Raw genomic sequence first — 22,165 nt, 5'->3', positions numbered from 1 at the left:
TCAGGAAGAAAAATTTACCTGACTTAAAATATCACAAATATTGCATTAACTTCTATGTGAAAGTATAAATGCAGTTGTTAAAAAATCCATTTCCCCTAAATAAAAACGTATTTACTTTCTGTTTCTAATTTTAAAACCTTGAGCCCTAGAATAGTAAGGTAACAAGACATGGAAATAGCCATTCTAGAATGAAAAATAATACAAATTGAAAGGAGAGTAAAAAATGACCAGACTAAGGCTGAGAAATTCAGGAATATAGTCTCTTAGATATTTATTGTAATCTCCAAAAATTAAAACAAGATAAATCCAAAGAACAAAAACCACTTTCTATATGGAATTCACATACAAACTTAATACCTAATATAGCACATACAATTTTTGCACACTTAATTTCAATAAAGAGAATTAAAACTTCACAATGTGAATACACTTCATAGCTTTAAACCTAGACGAGAGCCCCTGCCAGCACACGAAGAGTCATGATGTTTGCTGCGCAGCGGTAGTTTTTAACAAAATGTCAGTCACTACATGAAAGCATTTAGCTGTTAGTATTTTCTCAAGAACAGCTCCACAGTGCAGTCACAGAGGAGCCCAAACTGCCCGGCTACAAGGGAAAGTCTTCCTCTGTGCACCTCCCAGCGCACTTCATGGGCCACACAGGACTACAGAAACGGCTCTGGGAGCACAGCTGCCTGCCTGCTCAGCACCGGATGGAACAATGCCTTCTGGTCCAGTGCTTGGGAAAAATGTCTGAATCAGCTGTTCTGATGTGGCTCTAAAGCAGTTTGTGTTGTGTGGCCGTGTCTGGGGCTGCTCAGGGAAATATGATGATGCCACAGCTGTTCGTCATGGGGACAAAGAGAGAAACAAAGTGGGCAACTTGATGGCTTTCAAGGGGCCAGTCTGGCTCTGCGGGGAAGAAGAAGGGTTTCCAGCTGCGGCTGTGTCATCCTTCAACTCACAGAACGTGCTGTGACCATCCTACCCATGCGCTGGGCACCATCTCCTCACAGTGAATTCTTTCTGGGATCATGTCTGACATCTTTAATGGGGTCCTTCTTGACTCTGCCAGTGCTGAGAGGCCCCCTGTTCTCTGTGCTCCTGCGTCCTTCCTGCCATAAGTCAGCACTGGCCGTGTGTCCCAGCTTCTCCCCTTCCTTCTCTAGCCGTCAAGATCAGCACTGAGCACATGGCATTCAGGGACTAACTAAACACACCCTTAAATCATCATTCTAATGTTGACTACCTGCTTACATTTTTCTCTTTTAATTTGGCACGAAGCCATCACTTACCACCTGACTTCTTCAGTGGGTTTGAGAGCTGAGTATGAATCTCAGACCACTCGTCCCCAGCGGGAGCCCAAAGCCATTTAACATGATTGGCACATCCTCACGTTAGTTTCAGGCAACTGCATGGAGAGAACTGAATGAAGGCTTCACACGATGGACAGATGACCATGTATCTAAACAACTGCTCATCATTTTGAGTGAATGACTCAGCTTTTCTGAGGGTGTCACAATTTACCTGCTGAGTAAGTAAAATGGAAAAGCACAATATGAAGATGAATGCTTTGCCTTAAAAACTGAATAGCAAATAGGAGTTCGAGGTGCTTGACCTACTTTAAACCTCACATACATAAAGAGTGTTTTTCAATCCAGCAACTAGGCCTAATGTCTTGATTTTGCGTCTCAGTGAGGTTCTAGGCCACCAACTGTGGGATTAACAAGGGGGTTTCAGGGCGAAGGTATGAGTCTAGAGTCTAGGATGACATACCAAGGTGACGTGAGGAATCTCACTTTCCTCTCTCTCGTATCCCTGATGTGGACAATTGAGAATTCAGGTGAACATAACATCAGCTACACCCTAAAAAGACATGATTATATTAGTAGTTCCAGGGTTGACCATGTTAAATTTGCAAACAAAATATATACAAGGTTGAGTTACAATAAAATATAGAAACAATTACAAGAGTGAGAATTCCTAGTAGACAGAACATGTGATATAACATTTCTGAAAAAAATAACAATAACTTTTTCTTATGTGCATATATTTTCTTAGGCATCTCAATTAGCCTCTCAAAACAGGCTAAAAGAGGATCTGAATTAAACAAGAAAACTCCTATATAAAATAAACAAAAAACCATTCTGTCTTTGAAAACAAAATCCACAATTCTAGAAGGCAAAATTGTCATATATTGGCAGATACTAAATGTTTGGTCTTATAGGAAATAAAGTACTTTGAAGTAGGCACAGAGGGGTTTCACATGACACCGGTAAGGTATTTACTCTGTAAATTGCACCACTAAACAAATACAGCTACAGGAAATAATGTGGATAAGTCACGCAGCCATCCAAAGCATCTCACACAGTCATTATAATCCAATCTCTCACTAGTTTATATACACTGAGTAAGTCATTAAATATTGCACTTATTGGCCCATGAACCCTCAATTCTGAGGTGTTGAAAATAGAAAAAACATCTATTTTTTATAACATATTTCATGCAACATTTAAGACATTTCAGTTCCACAAACACCATTAAATAGTTGTACATTTGGACAGTCCAACGGCAGCACATCACGTCTGATATTAACAATATATTAACAGGAATTACAGATTTTTCATTCAGCACACACCCTAAGGATGATGGGACTAAGTGTGGAACACCATCATAATGACGCGGCAGACAACCCCAGAGTTCACGTTTCTGGGGCATATGAACCACTAGACGATGGAAGTCATGCTTACTTCCCTGAGAGGCCGGGTGTCTGTATGGCTCTCAGACCATCTGTGTCTTTAAGGATGGCCTTGATGAACCAAAGCAACCCCTGGCCATTCCAAACACGAATGTGGAAACATTTTCCTTGAAAAATAAAGTCACAGCCAACTCTCAATTGTCCACGATGAAGAAGAGTATGAACACAAGTGAATGAAATAAATGCACAGGAAACCCCAACCCCATTTCAGCAAGTTGTGTCTGGCTGAAACCCCACCGGTGTCAGTGTTGACAGGAGGGAAGTGGTGAAACCCCGGCGTCATTTCCTAGTCCTGGTCCTGTCTGTCCGTCTGTGAGGTCAGCGCTTTGAAACACTGAAATGATAAATGTCAGGAAGGACAAAGTTTGATTTGTCCGCTAGCTAGACAGTCCGCTCTAAACATCTGAGCTCTGACAGTTTTCAAATAAGTTCTTTTGTCTAGAAAGTTTGCAAAATGTATTCTTGTTCTATCGTCTTTTAAATGGGAATTAATTACATGCACAGACACACACATCAGTGTGCAGAATCCATTTCAAAGACCGTTTTAAACAACTGTGCGCTGCAGCTGGAATTCACCCAGAACTCCCTCTTTCCTCACACTGAGCCAGCACGGTGTAAAGACACCCCTTCCTGAACAGGTAGGGGTGTGTGTGTGTGTATGTGTGTTTTGGGAGGGCAACACTATGTTTGTGGCCCTAGTGTAAATACTTTAATCTACCAAAGGGAAGTATTATTTGACTAGAGTATCAAGCATTTCTGTAGAGATTTTGAGGAAAAAATTACATTTATTTATAAAATACCAACAAGAATCAGCAGATATCGTTTAGTGAATACCCCAGACCTGTGCTTGCCTCTCAGGGGAGACTGTATTTCTAGAATCTGGAGCCCTTAGGTGCACTGTGGGGAGAAAGATGCTTTCTTTTCTCTGATTACAACCTTCAACTTTTACCCAATTTGTTTCAATTCATTCCATAACATAAAACAGGGTTATGTCTTAAACTGGCTTTGGTCAAAATTCACCTAAAATATAAAGGACTCTAAAAAGCTGAGCCTCGTGGTTCAGCCCTTCAGCAAGACCTCACCCTTTCCCCTGTGAACTGGGAAGTGTGGACAGGACACAACAGACAAAGCCTCATGGAGCTGCGGAGGCTGCGTCCTCCCGGCCCACGGGCCGCTGCTCACCTGGCGCCACGAGCACACAGGATGCACCCAGGGAACAAGAGTTCCAGGGGCCAGTCTGCAAACTCTGATGGACAGAGGGTTCTTATGACAGAAAGACGGCCCCCCCCCCAGCATACCACAGCAAACATACCTGGCGTAGGATTTCAATACTATATGACAATTACAACAAATACTTTGGGGTCTACAGGATTTTAGTCATGACTTTAAGAGTTACCTGTCACATGCAGCCACTACCTCGGCCCTGAGATAATGTGGTACGGTCTGGAGACACTTTTAATATCATCCCACCAATGCCACACGGCTGGCTGAGGACCACCCAGCACTCGGACACACATCGGACAGAGTGTGTCACCATGAGCCACTGACCACTGACTACTCTGCCCCAACATTAATGCAGCTTCATGGAAGTTCAAACGGTGGACTGTATTTTACTCTAAATAAAGAACAAAGTGTACCTGAAAGTATTCTCAGCATAGATGTACTTAAAACTGGAAGTTTAAATTGGTTCCTGAAAAATAAAAAATGTGCCCAACACAAAAGCTATCATCAATTTGGACAAGAGTTAGGAGGCTGAAATATATGTTTGTTTATGGAGTATATAGATGTCTGGTATATTTTGGGTTGTAATTTTGTCAAATTTCTACTTCCTATTTATGATCGCAATGCTGCCGCTCTCTGCTACGACTGGGGCTTCATCACACTTTCCCATCTGAATGCAAGTCTTAGCACTTGTGTCCTGGCAGCAAAGGGACACAGAGTTCAAGGAAACCCAGTGAGGAACTGGGAGATGTCAAAAGCTCATCAGCGTAATAGCACCTGTTCAGTGGGGGCAGCAGCCATGAACTCACTCCGTGTCCCAAAGCAATTCTTCTCGTGAGCCTGCAGGTGTGATGCACTCGTGAACCTGCCGTGTAGGCGCACCTCCTGCACACGTCCCCATTCCTAGAGGCTGCAACGCCTATCTACTCCACGATGACTATTTGATAAAACCATTTTCAGTCCAATTTTTCAATTAGGAGCAAAAGAAATGTACCCTAACCAAAGCTCTTGGATGTATTCACTTGAAACAATCAAGGGTTGTTTCTAAACATAACTGGCAGGAGGCGGTGAGGTGCTGGGTGTCGAGAGGAAGAGAGATGCATTGGAGACACTAATTAAATTGCGTCAAAGGCAAAAGATAGATGTCTAAAGTTTACAAACAAGTACGCAGTTTTAAGGTATCTTGATCTTTTGAATAGACATTTAGTTAGGCCGTTAGTAAAAAGGACCTGTGGTTCCTTAGGCTGCGGGTGGGGGGTGGAGAGAATGGAGGTGTCGTGTATGTGTGCATGCACATCTGTGTGTGTGCGTGTGCGTACACATTGCTACAGAGGCTGAAAAACCTTGGAACTGAAGTGCTACACTTTATACGTGATATATATTGATGCCAATAAATAGAACCTCATTTGGTTAACCCTGGGCTTGCTCCTCTTTGCCAAATTTGATTTCAAAACCAGGATCTCCTGATGAGATTAGGAACTGAGACCTTTCTCTTCCCATAGGGCTCACAGCAGACCCACGGGCGCTTGTGCACTCGGGCTCTGTGGCAATCCTCTCTGGAAACTTCTCACTCCGTAAAGTTCACACCAGGGTGCTGGTTTCCACACCGATGATCAGTTAGGAAGGATCCAATTCCACGAAGGTTTGGAAAATGGAGTTTTCCAAATGTTCCTTCGCAAAGACACTCAGAAATAGTCTGATGACCTGCCCCCGACTGGCACAATGTATTTCAGTTCTGGTGTGTTTGACACTGTAACTCTGGTCTGAGGCTCAATTCATCTCAATAATGATCAGTTCTCCAGGGAAAAGGTTCACAAGAGAACAAAACTCAGCTACCCTCCCTCACCTTGCTCCTCAGTTGATAATAATACATATCAAGGTCCTCTGAAAAAGCCATCGCTGACCTCTGACTGTGGATGCGGGAGGGGGGCTGCCAGAGAGGCCAGCAGGGTCCTCCTGCTCCACTGCTTCGTGGTGAGCTGTAATGTGACCCTACCAGCTGTGTCATCTACACGGCCACCTTCTGGTCCAGGGTATGAAAATGTTATAGGGTCATGCAAACAGGCTTCAGTTACAAACAAATTGGCTTTGATGCCTCTGCCGTCTCTTTCCCTTCACTTTTAATTTCTGTGATTTTTGAAGCTAGTTGCCTATGGAAATCTAATAAAGCATTAGTGTTTTCTTGTCTTCACTAAGCTAAGGCCTGCCTTGTGGTGTGCTGAAGTAAAAATTTATTACCAGTTAGCACATCTTAGGCTAAAAGTAGGAGAAGTAATGGGTGTGCTCTTTCCTGTATTTTCATCTTCTAACTCACTGACATTGCACACGACCTACTTACTTTCTGACTGTAGGAAGTGTTCTCCAGAAATCTGCAACATACGTATGTTTTCCTGTTGACATCTTTGCTTAATAAAATCACACAAATTCTTACTTTCGTGGGAAGATTTCCTATCTCTGAAAATCAGAAAAACATCTTTACTACAATCAATGCGGAAGGGTAAGTCCACACGATGTGACTGTCCTCCTACTCCACCACACCATGCTGGACGCCTCCCGGCAGACCCCACTGTCAACAGCTAGGCGGGGACGTGACACCAAGTTCCCTGCAGTGCAGTCACGGTGCCTACTGAGAGATCGCTGTCACTCTCAGATCAGCACGAGTCTGGGAAGGAGGTGGGGGTCCTACAGCTTGGCCTCCCTCCTTCTCTCCAAGTGTTGTGGCGTCCCGAAGTGTCCCCGCTCAGCTCCGGGGCAGCGGAGTGATGGAAGCATATTTTACAGCCTTACAGAAGGGGACATGCTTCAGAATTATGAACAGCTGGATTAAAAAGGGTTAGAGAGGAAAACGGTCTTTTTCTCAAACTGGGAGCCACTGAGATGATGTTTAAATAACTTCTAACCAGGTAAACACTTGGCCAGGTTGAGAGAATGGCGTGGTCAGGAAGCAAGCCTGTGTCCCATGGGAAGAGGAGCTTGGACGAGCTTCAACTTAACTTCCCTCCAGGGTTGGTGATGGTCCCAGAAGGTTGTGGTTCTGGTGTGTGTTACCGGGTGGGGAGGGGGCGCGGGCTAGCTAGTAAAGCGACAGGTGGGGGGGGGCTCTGGGGTCAACATTATAAAGCTACTCATACACTTCCTTGTTGGTCAAGACGCCTGATGCATGACCTTCAGCAGAGGTCAGTCAGGGTCCTTAAATGCCCAAAATGGCGGTGGCATCAGTAGAAAGAGCAGGCCCAGGCTTGGGTTGGGCATTCCTTATTTAAACATCCAAACCAAGATCACTGCTTAAATCTAGCTCCAGTCAGGTAAATACTAATCTTGTAGGAAACTTGCAAAGGACTTACATACAGCATTTCATTTTCTTTATAGTCAATAGTCTCCTCAGTTATTAATAACACTGAAAAATAGACACAATTCCTTTACAGCAAACTGGCCAGAGAACTGGTGATTTACTCAGAAAATGTGTGTAATATGTCCACTTGATTTTCAATTAAGAATGAAGCAAACCAGGTGTCCTGAGATCTCCCGGCTCTCTTCCCAGCACAGCATTCCTGGGTCGCCGTCCCTACCGGTGATGGGCACGGCGTGAACCCATGGCACAGAAGTCGGCAGTAGTGGAATTACAGTCTCAGGTCCCAGCGGTCACTTCAACCGAGAAGAAATCTGAAATGTAAAGGCCTTAGAAGACAACAAATCACATGCAAATACCAGAGGTTTGTGGATGGGGAGTCCTTAGAATTTAAGATTACGCACTCGCCACATATCGGCACAGGGAACCTGCCAGAATTCACTGCGTGTCCAGCCCTGGACATCGCAGAGCTCCCGCAGACAATCTCAGGCAGGAGGAACAGGGCTGTGACCTGCACAAAGACAAGACCGGGGCCAGAGGACCTAACAGCCGCAGCCGGGCTGCGCGGGCGGCGGTGCGTCCGTGAGCCTCGGGCCCGGCTTGGCCGCGGGCGCGTCCGCGTCTGTCTCTAGACTCTCGGACATTTTTTCGCAGATGATGTCCACGAGGCGCTCAAACGTCTGCTTGACGTTGACGTTGTCCTTGGCGCTTGTTTCAAAAAACTCAAACCCTGGAAGAAACAGGAAGCGCACGTGGTCACTTCGTGCCTCTGCCGCGGAGGGGACTGCCAGGGTTGCGGGCGGTTCCGGGTCTGGGTAGACACAGAGCATGCGCGGCTCGGGGCTCAAGTGCTATGGACCCTGCCTCTCCACCTCCTGCCCCATCTGTGCCCCCCGCCCGGCATAGCCTGCTCACCCCGGCCTGGTTAGTGGGGTCACACTAAGCATCCCAGCGCTGATTTGTCCGTCCATCCCCTTCCCCAGCCCCGGGTACCACGAGGCCTCTGGGACTCTGTTCTGGGGCTGGTGGTACGAGGTGTCTTTTTCTCTCCTATTTTGGATTTTACCAAAATGATTTGATTTTCTTCATTAATTTGAAATTTAGATTTTTCCGTGCAGATTCTGCTGCGAGAGGGACCAGCAGATGCCGCGTGACCCAGCTGTCACCCCAAGTCCCCCACAGAGGGTTGGAGCGGCTCTGGCCACTGTTAGTATCTGCACGGGCGCCAGGGGCGCCCGCGTGTCACCCTCTGGGGATAACTTTCTGAGTGAATTGGCTTCCCCGCCCCAGGGCTGTGCCTCTATCTACAATGACTTCCCACGAAGCTGGTCACCAGCAGCCATGCCTCCCAATTCCAGGAAGGGACACTCTGATAAATTTCCAATGAGCTGTGAACCACGGGAAGGTATGGATGATGCAGGGGCAATTTCACACGGGCTGGGGCGGGAGCAGCCAAGGATGTGCTCTGGGCAGCCGCCCCCCATTGTCTGCATTCACCTTTCCCTGGCCACGCTTGCCAGTCAGTTGCCATGACAACCTATCCACTAGACCAGCCAGGATTGCTCTGGTCCATTCAGGGGACATTGATTTGGGAAGCATTGGGCTGAGAACAGAAATGCTTTCCTAATACACTCTGAATTCTACACCCTGTAGGTCTTCTGGGCACATCTGGCCAATCTCAGAGAGGCCACATGGATGCAGAATGACTGAAATCATGTGATTTTGTCCAGCTCCTGGGGCGAAGGACACAAAATAGACTAACATTTTGCATCCACGTCAAAATACCTCTGATAACCAATGGAGAAGAATAGAGAGTCCAACCAAATGCCAAGCAAATACTACTTAAGAAGGGAAACAAGAGGACTCAATGGAGGAAAAATGGTCTATCATGTAAGTGGTGCTGAGAGAACTGGATATTCACATGTAAAAGAATGGAACTAGACCCTTATCTTACACCATTCACCAAATTAATTTGAAATGATGTAAAGATACAAATTTAAGACCTGGAATTATAAAACTTTGAGAAGAAAACATAGAAAAAGAGCTGCCTGACATAGCCTCAGCAATGGTGTTTTTTTTGGCTATGAGACCTAAAGTACAGCAACAAAATAAACAAATGGGACCACATCAGACTAGAAGCTTCTGCTGAACAGAAGGACCATCAGCAAAGTGAAAACACATCTTACGAAATGGGGGAAGACGGTGAACTATCTACCTGATCAGGGACTAACATCCAAAACACACAGGGAACTCATGCACTCAACAGCAAAATCCACAAGCAATCCAATTAAAAATGGGCAAAGAACCTAACAGACATTTGTCCAAGAAAGAGACATGAATGGACACCAGGTACATAAGGAGACATTGCCCACCATGACCATCAGGGGAACAGAAATCAAAACCAGAGAGACATCAGCTCACACCTGTCAGAATGTCTATTATCAGAAGGACAAGAGAGAAATGCTGGCGAGAATGTGGAGGAAAGAGAACCTGTCACTGTTGTGTGAATGTAAGCTGGGGCAGCCACTGTGAAAACCACTATGGAGGTTTCTCCAAAACTTAAGGATAAACTACTACATGATCCAGCAACTCCACTTCTGGAAATACATCCAAAGGAAACAAAAACAAAAGGAAAAATAGCAGCATTATTACGATTGCTAAAACATGAAGGCAATCTTTGTCCATCCATGAATGGGTAGATAAAAATGTCCTGGAGATATACAATAGACTATTATTTAGCCATAAAAAATGAAGAAATTGTGTCATTTGTGACAACATGGATGGTACTTGAAGACAGTATGCTAAGTAACATAAGTTAGAGAAACACATATACTGTATGATCTCACTTATATGTGGAATTTCAAACAAGAGCAAAATAACCAAAACAAACCTGAGAAAGAGATCACACTGTGGTTACCAGAGGCAAGGGTGAGGGTGGCTGGGGAAGTTGGGGGAAGGCAGTCAAAGGTACAGACTCTCCGTGATAAGTACGTTAGCGCTCAGGATGTGATGTGCACCATGATGACAGTGGTGAACACTGATGTGTGCCGTGTGTGAGGAGTTAGAAGACAAACCCTAAGTGTTCTCGTCACAAGAAAACACCTTCTGGGAGGGTAGTTATGTAAGATGTTGGATGTTAGCTACACTTATTGTGGTAACTGTCTCACAATATATGTAAATCCAATCATCATGCTGAACACATAAACGTACATACTGCAGTATGTCAATTATATCTCAGTGAATCTGGAAAAAATGTGCCGCAAGGCTGTGGCTGGCCAGGTCACACAGGCATTCTATCTCCAGCTGACCACTCTCCATCACTCTGGTCACTCTGACACAAAACACTCAGCCCCCGTCTCTGTTCTCATTGGGAAGGGAAGATGCACAGAGAGGCTCCCTGTCTGGAGAAAGGAGACAGCCTCGCTGTGGTGAGCCTGAGCTCTTCTCCGTGGAGGCGGAGACCTCCCACAGAGCCTCCCCTCCCCTGTAACTGTGATGCATCTGTCCTTCTGAGAAGTGCTTACATATCCTGATGACCACCTTCCACCTGAGAGACAAACTGTTCTTCTAGCACAGTCCTTGTCACGTGAAGAGTATCCTGTTCAAATATCTCTAACCGATCTTTTTCAACTTTGAGAGATTATGGAATTGTTCACTTAGGCCAGTCTTATTGAATCAGTATTTCAGGGTTCACAGACACAGAATGTGCCTCTTTATCAGTCAGTCTTCACAGTTCTCACACAGAAGCAACCCTACTTGTAGGACTCTATGCCCCTCCTTCACCCTCCACGTCCACCTGTTCTTGTTTTCCACCCCCGATAATTTATGTATTCATGACATTTCTCTGTGTTTCTGCGAGGTCACAGTTCAGTTCCATGAGAGGAGATGTATGTTTTATGATCTTTAACAACATTATCGGTGTTCAATAAATATTTGTCAGATGAATAATCAAAATAAAAAGGTCATTGAATGGGAAAAGAAGGGGAGGCAAATTTTACAAGTTGGAAAGCCAACAAAGTGTAGGAATATCTATAATCGTCAGAACTCCTCATGCATCTGTGCTGGGCAGGGGAAGAATGCAGAGCATGGGTCTAGCTTTTAGGAATTCGTGCACATGATATCATGACATTTTGAATGGAGAAGAATAGGGATATGTGTCTGTTACGTGCTTTAGGAAGAAATAGTAATGCAATTTTACACCCTTCAAAACTGGATCCTTTTGCCCTGGTCAAATAGCTCAGTTGGTAGAGTATCATCCTGAAACAGAGGTTGCTGGTTCGATCCCTGGTCAGGGCTCAATGTTTCCTCTCTCTCTCTCTCTCTCTTACTCTCTCACTGAAATCAATAAATAAAAATAAAAAAAAAACTGCATCTTCAAATAATTAGTATAAAACAATCACTTCTTTCTGGAAGTAATCTTGGTTTCTCTGCTGCCTTTGTATCTCTGACTAGATTTTTGGGAAACTTTGGAGATTCTAACCTTCAAGCCACTACAGAGCTAAAAATGGTCCTACTGTTCTTTCATCCACAACGTCAGGGCAATATAAGTCCCTTCCCTTCAACAAATTTCTTTCTTTGTTCTTACTCTCCCTTAAATTATTTTTATTTTAGATAACTTTATATCTGCAATAAAATCACTCCCAATTTTTTATTTAATATTTAACAGTTTATATTTAAAACTTCAGTTATGAGATTATACATATATAGTTACCATATTATAAATATGATACAAAATAAAAATCTAAAACATTACTACATATTGATAGAGGAGAAGCAGATGGGCCCTTCTCCTGTGTGCCCTGACCGGGAATCAAACCTGGGACAATCCACACGCTTGGCCTACGCTCACCACTGTGCCAACCGGCCAGGGCTATGGATAGGTATTTTGAGAGAGAGCTAGAGAGACCATGTTCACATAACTTTTATTACACTATGTTGTCATAATTCTTCTGTTACTATCAGTTGTTGTTAGTCTCTTACGGTACATACTATAAAATTAAACTTTGTCACACGTGTGTATGTACAGGGAAGCACATAGTTTATATATATTGGGGTTCTACTATATGCTGTTTCAGGCACCCACTGGGGGGTCTTGGATAAGGGGATGACCATAGGGCATGTCTTTGACACTACCATGCTTGTTCCTGGAAAGTAAGGTTGGTTGTCACTGTATTCCCTGAACTTGACACACTGGAAACACCAGTAAATGGTTGGTGAATTAAATTGAACTGGCAAGGGCAGTGGCCATGCAAGAATTTTAAAGGGCTCAGCTACAACTTGGTTCTCTCAAGCACCCTCACGAGCATGAGCAAATGCTACATGCAAACAGCTACACACAAAGCAGAATTAATAGTAACCGAATCGATAGTGTAGTGACTTTGAGCCATCTGCCAAGATATGGTGTTGACATTTAAAAACGTCCACAGCCTCTGTGTGCGTGTGATGGATTTCTGAACAATGGCGCTCACCAGCCATTCGGCTTTTAGAGCCTGTCCTCAGACCGTGAGGGCGTCCTTTCTTCCCTACAGCGCTCCCGCGATTCTTTGTGGAAGCATGGGTCGTCATGAGACAAACCACATTAAAGGAGGTAAACGACCCTCTAAGAATTCACAAGTGTCGGCTGCCATGGCAACTGCTAGCTTTCATGGAATAGAGAGCAAAGAATCAATTAGAAACCACTAAAAAACTTACGCTGGAACACAAAGCACTTCTGCCCCTCAAGTTTAGAAACTTCCCTAGGCCTCCAAACCACGTGGAGGGTCTGGGCTGTACCAGGCAGGGGGAGTGTAAGGAGGGGCACCTCTGGATGCATTTCCTAAGACCCAAGTAATTCTTTAGAAGGGGAAAAAAATTAGCCAATTTCTGGCTTTTTTTCACTGATGACATTAAACAAGTTTTGGCTCTGATCTAAAATTCTTTGAACCAGTGTGTGTGTGTGTGTGTGTGTGTGTGTGTGTGTGTGTATGGGGGGGTAATTTACATCCCTGTAGAAGTTTTTCCCCATGTGACACACTCGGACTAGTAAAAAAATACAGGGAGGGAAGAGACAGTCTCAGGAAGCCACACTGATCATCCTCTTCAAGGTTTCCTTTCTCTTTTTGGGGGATTCACTATCCACCATCCTTAACTTACTAAGGTGCTTGGAGGATTAAGAAAAGATTGCAAAGTTTTTCAGACATTTTTGAAGACCTTGTTAAACTGACAGAATGGGGACAGGCCCTATGAACGAGATGATAGAGGTTCAAGGGCAGCCAGAGAGACCAGACAACAGCTGAGTGACTACGTGCAGCTCTGAAACCATTTGGTGGAAAGATGACCTTTGGTCTAATGAGACTCATCTCGTAAGGAGATGGTCACACTGTCAGACTGGGCTGTGCAAGTTCATTTATGAGATGATCAAGTGGCAGAGTGACCCACTGAGAGTTGTAACTCTTCATACGGCATTTTCAAATTCTATCCTGAGGCCCCTTACTGGGTCCTAGGATCACTTTAGTGGATTGAGGCCATTATTTAAAAGAAGAAGAAATAACTGGATAGAAAATGTCATAATAAACCTCATCTAGAAAGAATAACTGGGTTTTGTTCTCTCTGTGTATAGACATACTGAGTTGCATTTATTATTGTAGGTTTTGGGCAGTGAGGCTGGAAAGCCAAATCTCTTCAAGTCTTACGCTGCCACTTAACATGTATGCTCTCTTGTTTCCTCAGCTCGCTCACCTCTCCCAGCTGCCCTGCTCATGGCACACACTTCCTCTCCAGGTGTCTGCCTGCGTTGCTCTGCGTCCCGTCCCTCCCCATGCCCACACCTTCTCCTGGTGCCTCTCCCTGCTGCCCTGCCCACCGCTCCCCTCTGGCCATCCACCTCTTAGGTCATCACTCATTGCCCATTATTTCTGCTTTCCTGTGTCTACCTCTAGTCCCCCACTTGGTGAAAGCAACTCGGGCCTGGGGATTGTGGACACACCTTTTGTGGCCCCTGTGATGTTTGACACACTGCAGGGCATATAGCAGGTGCTCAGTAAAAATGCTTTAAATTATGAAATCAAGGATTTCTCCAAATGCACACGCCAGCGCTTTTCTCTTTAGATACAGTGTTTTCTGTCTGAAAGCCTGGGCCATTTCTAAAGCTCTGTCATGTCTACCTGTTATCACAGCTCATCTCATCTACAGGACTTGGTGAAGTAGACATCTGATACTCATTCTTGTGAGATGAAGAGAATAAGTCTCTAGAGTTTTGTAATGGAGGATTGTATGTGGTTTCCCAAGAGTCAGATTCTGTAATGTGACCTATTCTGTGCCATCTCCTCCTCCAGTGGAGACTGGGGAATAGCACTCACACAAGAGGTCAAGGTGCCCATTCGATGCGCACTCTGTGTGGGGAAAACCCTGATACACAGCAGGGCAGGCATGTCCTGTTTCCCCATGGAATACGAACTCGAATATTTTGTACTAGATAAAGTTCTGGTCATCTATTTGCTTCTGTAATTGTGCTGGATCCTAATGAGGCGACAGACTGTGGGAGGAAACCACTCCTTGCTTGTGGAGAACTAGCTGGGCCTCTGGATGGTATTGCACACAATTACAAAGCTCTCCTTCTTGGTAATTTGCTTCTTACCAAGCTGTTCTCCTAAGTGTTGGCCTCTCTCCGTTGAGATGACACGCTCGTCTTCCATGTCACATTTGTTCCCAACCAGGATAACCTGGGCATTATCCCAAGAGTATGTTTTGATCTGAGTTGACCTAAAAAAAGAAAAACAGGCAAAAAAATTGATCAGAGGAAAGTGGAACATAAAATGAAGAAGAAATATACCTCACAATGATGATAATAGCAAAAAATGACCTAGTTTGGAAGTATTTAGTTCAGTAGAATTTCACCCATTAGCTACACGTCAGGGATGGCCTGGCTTGAAGGTGAATGCAATATGGTGTTGTACTGAGAACTCTTCTGGGCCCTGGCTGGTTGGCTCAGTGGTAGAGCATTGGCCCGGCATGTAGAAGTCCTGGGTTCAATTCCTGGTCAGGGCACACAGGAGAAGCACCCATCTGCTTCTCCACCCTTCCCCCTCTTCTTCCTCTCTATCTCTCTTCCCCTCCTGCAGCCGGCGCTCCATTGGAGCAAAGTTGGCCCAGGTGCTGAGGATGGCTCCATGGCCTCTGCCTCAGGTGCTAGAATGGCTCCGGTTACAATGGAGCAACTCCCCAGATGGGCGAGCATCACACCCTGGTGGCCATGTTGGGTGGATCCTGGTCGGATGCATGCAGGAGTCTCTCTGCCTCCCCGTTTCTCACTTCAGAAAAATTAAAAATAAAAATTATATATATATATTTATAAAAGGAATTCTTCTGTATTTGGGGCGTTGATATCACTATTGCTTCTCCTTTTCCCTCCACCTCCTTTATAGTCAGAGTGGCCAACCATCCCAGTTTGCCCAAACTGTCTCACTTTTGTGAGTAAAGGTCCCCTGTCCCAAGAAACCCCTCAGTTCCAGGAAATCCTAGATGGTTGGTCACTCTACACCCCTTCTTCACAGAAAAACAAGTTTCCCTCATCCCTGTAACTACTTAAAACACTAAGTCACTTGGAGCCTGGGAAATCTGGAGGTACTAATTATTTTATTTTATTTTATTTTATTTTATTTTAAAGAGAGAGACAGGAGGAGAGAGGGAGAGGGAGGAGAGAGATGAAGTTGTAGTTGCTTCACTTTAGTTGTTCATTGACTGCTTTCTCATAAGTGCCTTGACCAGGGGCTCCAGCTGAGCAAGTGATCCCTTGCTCAAGCCAGAGACCTTGGGCTTAAGCCGGTGACCTTGGGACCATGTCTATGATCCCACATTCAAGCTGGATCAACCTGCACTCTGGCCAGTGACTTTAGGGTTTTGAATTGGGGCCTTCAGAGTCCTATGCCAATGCTCTATTTACTGCACCACCACTGGTCAGGCATAATTATAAAAAATGACTTATAAGAGCCTGACTTGTGGTAGTGCAGTGGATAAAGCATCAACATGGAAAGCTGAGGTTGCTGGTTTAGGACCTTAGGCTTGCCCGGTCAAGGCACATATGGGAACTGATGCTTCCTGCTCCTCCCCCCTTCCATCTCCCTTCTCTCTCTCTCTCTCTCCTCTCTCAAATGAATAAATAAAATCTTTTTAAAAATTACTTACAAGATATAATATACACATGGTCTTATATTTTTAAGAGAAAAATGCCAGATTGATTAATATAAAAATTAGAATAGAATAGGCTGATGCTTTAAGTGACGATAAACAGGATCTAGAATTCAGAATAAACTCCTGGTGTGAATCATGACACACATGACCACCTTTCTACTTCACCTTACATAGTAATTATGAGCATTAATATTTGTGGGTAATATTTTATCACTTTAATCCTTAGTAACTCAGAGGGGATGTTGTTCCCATCCCCATTACACAGTTGAGGACAATGAGGTGTGGAGAGGCTACATGACTTGTCCAAGGTCACTCGACTAGTAAGTGGCAGACCTGGAAGTCAGACCCACAGCACAGCCCTCAGGCCTGGGCTCTCGCATGTGCATCCAAATGACGGAAGGCAGGTCAGAGACGTGGGTTTTCTCCAGCCCTTCGGAGCACTTGTTATCAGGAGGAGGACAGGAAGCATGTCTTTGATCCTCCCTTTATATTGTCAGTGTTCTTATTTGAGGACAGCCATCTCCAGTGGAGAAGACATACTACTCAGTAAGTGGTCAGAACAGAAATCAAAATGTTGAAAAGCTGAAGGCAAGATAAAAATTTAAAGAAAGAGGATGGCAAAGTGTGAAAAAGAGAGGTTTCGGGATGTTCTTAGCAGCACTTTTCAAATCCTTCAGGAGTATTAGGTGGGAAATAGTGATGAGCTGTTCTCAACATGCAAAGAGAAGAGAAAGCAACAGCTTTAACCAGCAGCAGGGGAGCTCTCAGTGAGGTGTGATCGCTGTCTCCCCTCTGACGAAAGAGGGGTGCTGAGAGGCAGGAGGGCCCCGTCCCCGAGCACCCCAGCCCCAGGCACAGGCCTTCAGAGCAGACGAAAGCACCTGGTGCTGTAACCTGGCTCCGCTCAGAGCGGCTTCAGCTTCCATCACACAGGTTCACACCCAACGATCTCTGTTCCCTCACCTTCACAACATGTGAAATGTGTTCAGCCAGTTGAGAAGGAAGCTCCAACACAACATGAGTGTGGAGCTCACTCTTGACTCCCCAGTGTCGGGGCCTTCCCCTGGAGGGCGGCTGAGGCACCTATGCGGTCGGGCGGGTCACACTCCACTCTCTAACCTGCCAGCACCTCTTTACAGACACGTCAGTCCCAGATCGGGGAGTTCTTCCTCCCAAGTCCAGCTCAATTCATTTTCATCCCTACAATCTAAATATTAAAAATCTCAAGTTTTGTCTCCCATTTGTATCGTAGGATTGGGAGAAAGCTCCGCCGGCTGGGGACATGAGAGGGTCCCCCTTCCACACAGCGCCTCTGTGTCCACTCCTCTGTCATTTGATGTATTTTGTAAAATTTCTTATTTGGGGGTTGTTTTTCTTTCTCATTACAGACTCTCTTATTTCTTTGTTGGTTAGAGAGACACATTTAATGAAAGTGGCTGTCACCAAATAATATACACGTGAAAAGATGATTTATTTCTGAATCACAGTGGAAGATCCTTTGGGATTTACTGTTGAACTCAATAAGATTAATGGAATCAGAAGCAATAGGCTGGTCACCATGGTAACTTAGCAAGTGGCAGTTTGCACAGACCTTGCCCGCTCCTAGTTATTAAAAATCTGCTGTCATTTACTAAAAACAAAACTGAAACCAAAAAACAACCTCTCTCCTCTCTCTGTATTATATATTTTCTATATTTTTATATATTTTCTCTCTCTTTCTACGCACACACACAGGTTTTTTTCTGTTTTTGTTTCCTATTATGAGACGGTGGGAGAGGAAAAGAATTTTCCTATTTTACACATAAATGACTGAACTCTGCACAGAATAAATTAAGTTCCCATTCCTTCTCTCATATAACTGATTTCCAGTGAGCTCAGCCTGTTCTCACAGAGCCACAGGGCATGGTGCTCTATCTAACACACCCCGCGTGCCAGGGGACCTCAGTGACCCTGACAGCGGTTGTCTCCGGGGTCTAACCTAGCCGCCTGTGGGGAGAGGGCTTCAGAGGAGAAGAAAGCCACTCAGCAGAGGCTCGCAGCACTGGCCATGGCAACCCTGGTCCTCACACAGCATCTGTCCGTGCACCTGTCCATCTGTATGGCTCGGCCGCACCCCAGATGCCAGCTGCTCAGCCGATGGCACTTGTGAGGCAAATCAAGCTGCTGCTGACCACACAGGACGGCCTTTCAGTTATGTTTTCACTGATTTAATAATTTATTTATTCAGTTCTCCTTAACACTTACAGCTTTGCAAAATGACTCCAACTTAGAACAATTAAATCAGAACCTCCAAGGACTCCACCACTGGAATTAAAAAATGGTCCCTCCAGTTGACAAGCATGAGCACCGACTCATACACACCTGTCCTCCTTCCCAGTTTTTAAAATAACCTGACAGACACATAATCAACCTAAACTGAGCAGCAGTAAGGAAACAAAAATAGGAACATCTAATATCCAACAACTCACTTATGCTACAGTAATAGCATTAAATTATCCGCGATTAAATGTTCTCCAATGTTTTTTATTATTATTACTATCATTTTTTATTTAAAGAAATAGATTTACACTGTTGGATAAAATTGCTATTCTCACTAAAAATTCTGATAAAAAAAAAAAAGCTAAAGCAAAAAATAAACATCACCAGAAATTTGCGTCCCCCAGGTAATAGCTACTAACACTTTGGTGAAAGTCTGACCGTGTTCCTGAGCTCACTAGTCACCACCTCCTTCGTGGTCAGTGAATAACCGTTCTCGGCCCTGCTGGCTCAGGACTGGTGTGCGGATAGGAGCTCTGGTGAGCGGCAGCTGGTAGGACTGTGGTCCCCATCAGCCCTGTTGCGGGAGAGATTGGTCCAGAGGGTGGTGGCTTTCTCGGGCTTTCCCGGAATGGAATGAGCAGCCAGGAGATGTCCTGCTGAGGTCCACGGAGACGCGCAAATCTCAGCCAAACCGTGAAGATCCCAGTGTAACCTGAGTCCACGTGGCTTGGCTTACCAGCCTAACCTCTCCTCTGGCTGCCTTCATTCCTCCCAACTCCGATGTAGATTGGGGATTTTCATTGAATGTTCCACACACGCTGCATTTTTCAACAAGCTGGAGTTGTCACTGTGGGTGGGTGTAGGTTTCATGAGGCCGACACCTAATACAAATTTGAAGACTAGGTTAAGAAAAAAATGAAAACTACAAATACAAAATTCGGCACAGGTGAGTTGTAGCCGATGCTGGTGGTTGCTATCTGTACCCCCCAGGCCTTCCCACATCGGTGCCGACCTCCAGCTGCTGGTATCTGCAGTCCTTTGCCTTTAAAGTCTTCTCCAAGAAAGGCCACTCCACCATCAGGGTCAGTCAAACAGAACAGCGAAAACTCCCCAGGAGCCAACTTCAGCCACACGAACCCCAGCACCTCCAGGCACTATTCGGCTCGAGTGACCCATCCGTGGTCCAAACACACCTTTCACTAGCGGCCTCCACTTGCAGCTCACTCCCCACCCCCATGGCGTTTTCTGTGCTCCCAGATAAACCACTTGTATTGAATTCTGTCTCAGAGCCTCCTCTCAGGGAGCCAAAGAGACACTTGAAGGGGCTCGTCTGAGTGAGGGGTTCAAAGCTTACGAGCCAGGTTCTGGGCTGGTGGCACAGGCTGGAAAGCACTAGTGTTAGAGCTTAAGGACTCCTTTCTGTTGGTAGTTAAACTATACCTTGACATTGACTTTGGAGGGAGTGTTTACACCATAAAATTAACAAATGCTACAGGGCAGAGATTTAAGCTTCATTAGTTTCGCAAGAAATCTACTCGTAGCCTCATAAGTGCCTGCACTTCTACAACACGTTCCTGAGCCCTGGCCAGTTAGCTCAGTTGGTTAGAGCATTGTCTCAATACGCCAAGGTTGTGGGTTTGATCCTCAGTCAGGGCACATACAAGAATCAACCAATGAGCATAAATAAGTGGAACAACAAATCGATGTTTCTGTTTCTCTATCTCCCTTTCTCTCTCTCTAAAAATAAATAAAATAAAACACATTTTGTGTCTCTGTGTTGGGCTCACCTAGTCTTGCACACACTCCCCTGTGTCACACATGCCCTGCACCTCACTGCGACCTCTCACTCAGCTCTGTCCCCTGACTGCAGGCTCCATGCCTGTCCATCACCACGCCTCTAGCATGCAGCCAGCTGTCTGACACAAGGAGCATTCTCAAATAGTTACTCTGAATTAGTGATCAGATAAAATCAAACAACAGACTGAATGTGACAAAAGTGCCTGAGGAATTCAGTGACCGGAACACAAGCAGGAGATAAACAGCACGCAGGACTCATCAGGGATGTGAAGTCCTAGCACCACACCTTGTCAGCACACATGGCCAGCGGAGCTTCTCAGACCTGTCCTGTCCACAGCAACCAATGGGGCACACAGCCGCTGCTGCCATCCGGCCTGAGAGGTCGCTCTTCCCTCTGCTCCAGCACGGAGTCAGGGTGGACGCTCAGGCAGTGCGGCGGCACATGGAGGCTGCTCTGGCGGGTCCTGGTCCATCCCGCAGATGACAAAGCTGAGACCCACGTGTGAGTGGTTTTTCTCAGATAGGACACTGTGCTGTCCCCAGGGACAACCTCACAGAGTCTGACAAGGTGACCTGCTTCTTAAGGGTGATGGTGAGGGCACAGACTTGCTGGAGGGTGGGCTGAACTTAGACTCAGCATCTGTTTCCTCCTCACTCAGCCATCTGAAGTTTCTCCTGCCCCTTCCCAGCCCCTGGCCGAGCAAAACAGATGTTCCACAAATGTTCAGCCACAGCTTGACTACGAGGTTCGCATGACAGCCAGTCAGGACCAAGGGGGAGGGGACTTCCTCCTCCTGTGGGGACGGAGGGTCTCTGGGCAGGGGGGATGAGACTACTGTCTGCAGGACTTTGGAAGAGGAGCTGCAGGAATAGGAGAAGTGGGGACTAGGAGGAAGAAATGTAAGCAAAGGAGAAATGAAGCCGAGGACTGGTACCCCCTTTCTGAGCAGGGAAGTAAGAAAACTGGACACACAGCCTCCATGCCTCCAACACCAGTGACTGGGCTGAGAGCCACTGTCAGGACAGACTGTGGAGACGAACATGGGCAGAAAGGATGGCTGGGCTGGCACATTCTCCAGCCTGTTCCTGCCTCTTGCTGTCCCTGACCTAGTCCACACTCTCTAGAGGGCACCTGTCTGTGCCTCTGTCTCTCTCACACACGCACACGTGCACAACACTCACACTGACCTTTACAACAGTGTTTCTTTTGTCATGTAGAGAACTCTGACCTCATGAAATCCTGAAAATATGAAAAGGCCCAACACTCCATAGCTGACCTTCCTGCTGGAGAGTAAGTGCGACTCAGTCAGACTGCACACGGGGTCAGGGGTCAAGACCAGCATAGGCCATGCACACAGAGCACAGCCCTCTTGTAGGTCTCAGTTGTGCAGTGCAGACGGGCCTCATTGACCCCATGCTCTGCTTGGTGCTCAGATTCAGTCCTGGTCACACTTCATTCACATCCCAGGGGACACACCAGGCCATGGCAACACCACTGTGGTGGGGCAAATTCCAGAAGTGCACCGTTCAAACTGGCGAGGAGGGCAAATACAACTGATGAGAGCAACCCACCAACTAAAGAAGATGCACCGCATGAGCTGTGGACGTGCATTCTT

General features: G+C 45.7%; 1 protein-coding gene across 2 annotated transcripts in view; it reads right to left on the bottom strand.

Moving 5' to 3' along the window:
• Positions 1–254: 254 nt before the first annotated feature.
• RAB3C (RAB3C, member RAS oncogene family) overlaps positions 255–22,165 on the bottom strand; it is a 93,330-nt gene continuing 71,419 nt past the window's right edge. For both annotated transcript variants that reach the window (XM_066241087.1, XM_066241078.1), the window contains exons 4-5: positions 14,941–15,065; positions 255–8,055 (exon numbers count right to left, since the gene is read on the bottom strand). In XM_066241087.1, the coding sequence (XP_066097184.1) occupies positions 7,868–8,055; positions 14,941–15,065 (313 nt within the window). In that variant the 3' untranslated portion in view covers positions 255–7,867. The remainder of the gene's footprint in view (positions 8,056–14,940; positions 15,066–22,165) is intronic.

The sequence above is a fragment of the Saccopteryx bilineata genome, chromosome 1, assembly GCF_036850765.1.
Source record: "Saccopteryx bilineata isolate mSacBil1 chromosome 1, mSacBil1_pri_phased_curated, whole genome shotgun sequence".
In the NCBI taxonomy this organism is placed as follows: domain Eukaryota; kingdom Metazoa; phylum Chordata; class Mammalia; order Chiroptera; family Emballonuridae; genus Saccopteryx; species Saccopteryx bilineata.
Note: the sequence above shows the minus strand (reverse complement) of the source record. Positions and strands in the feature narration are given on the sequence as shown.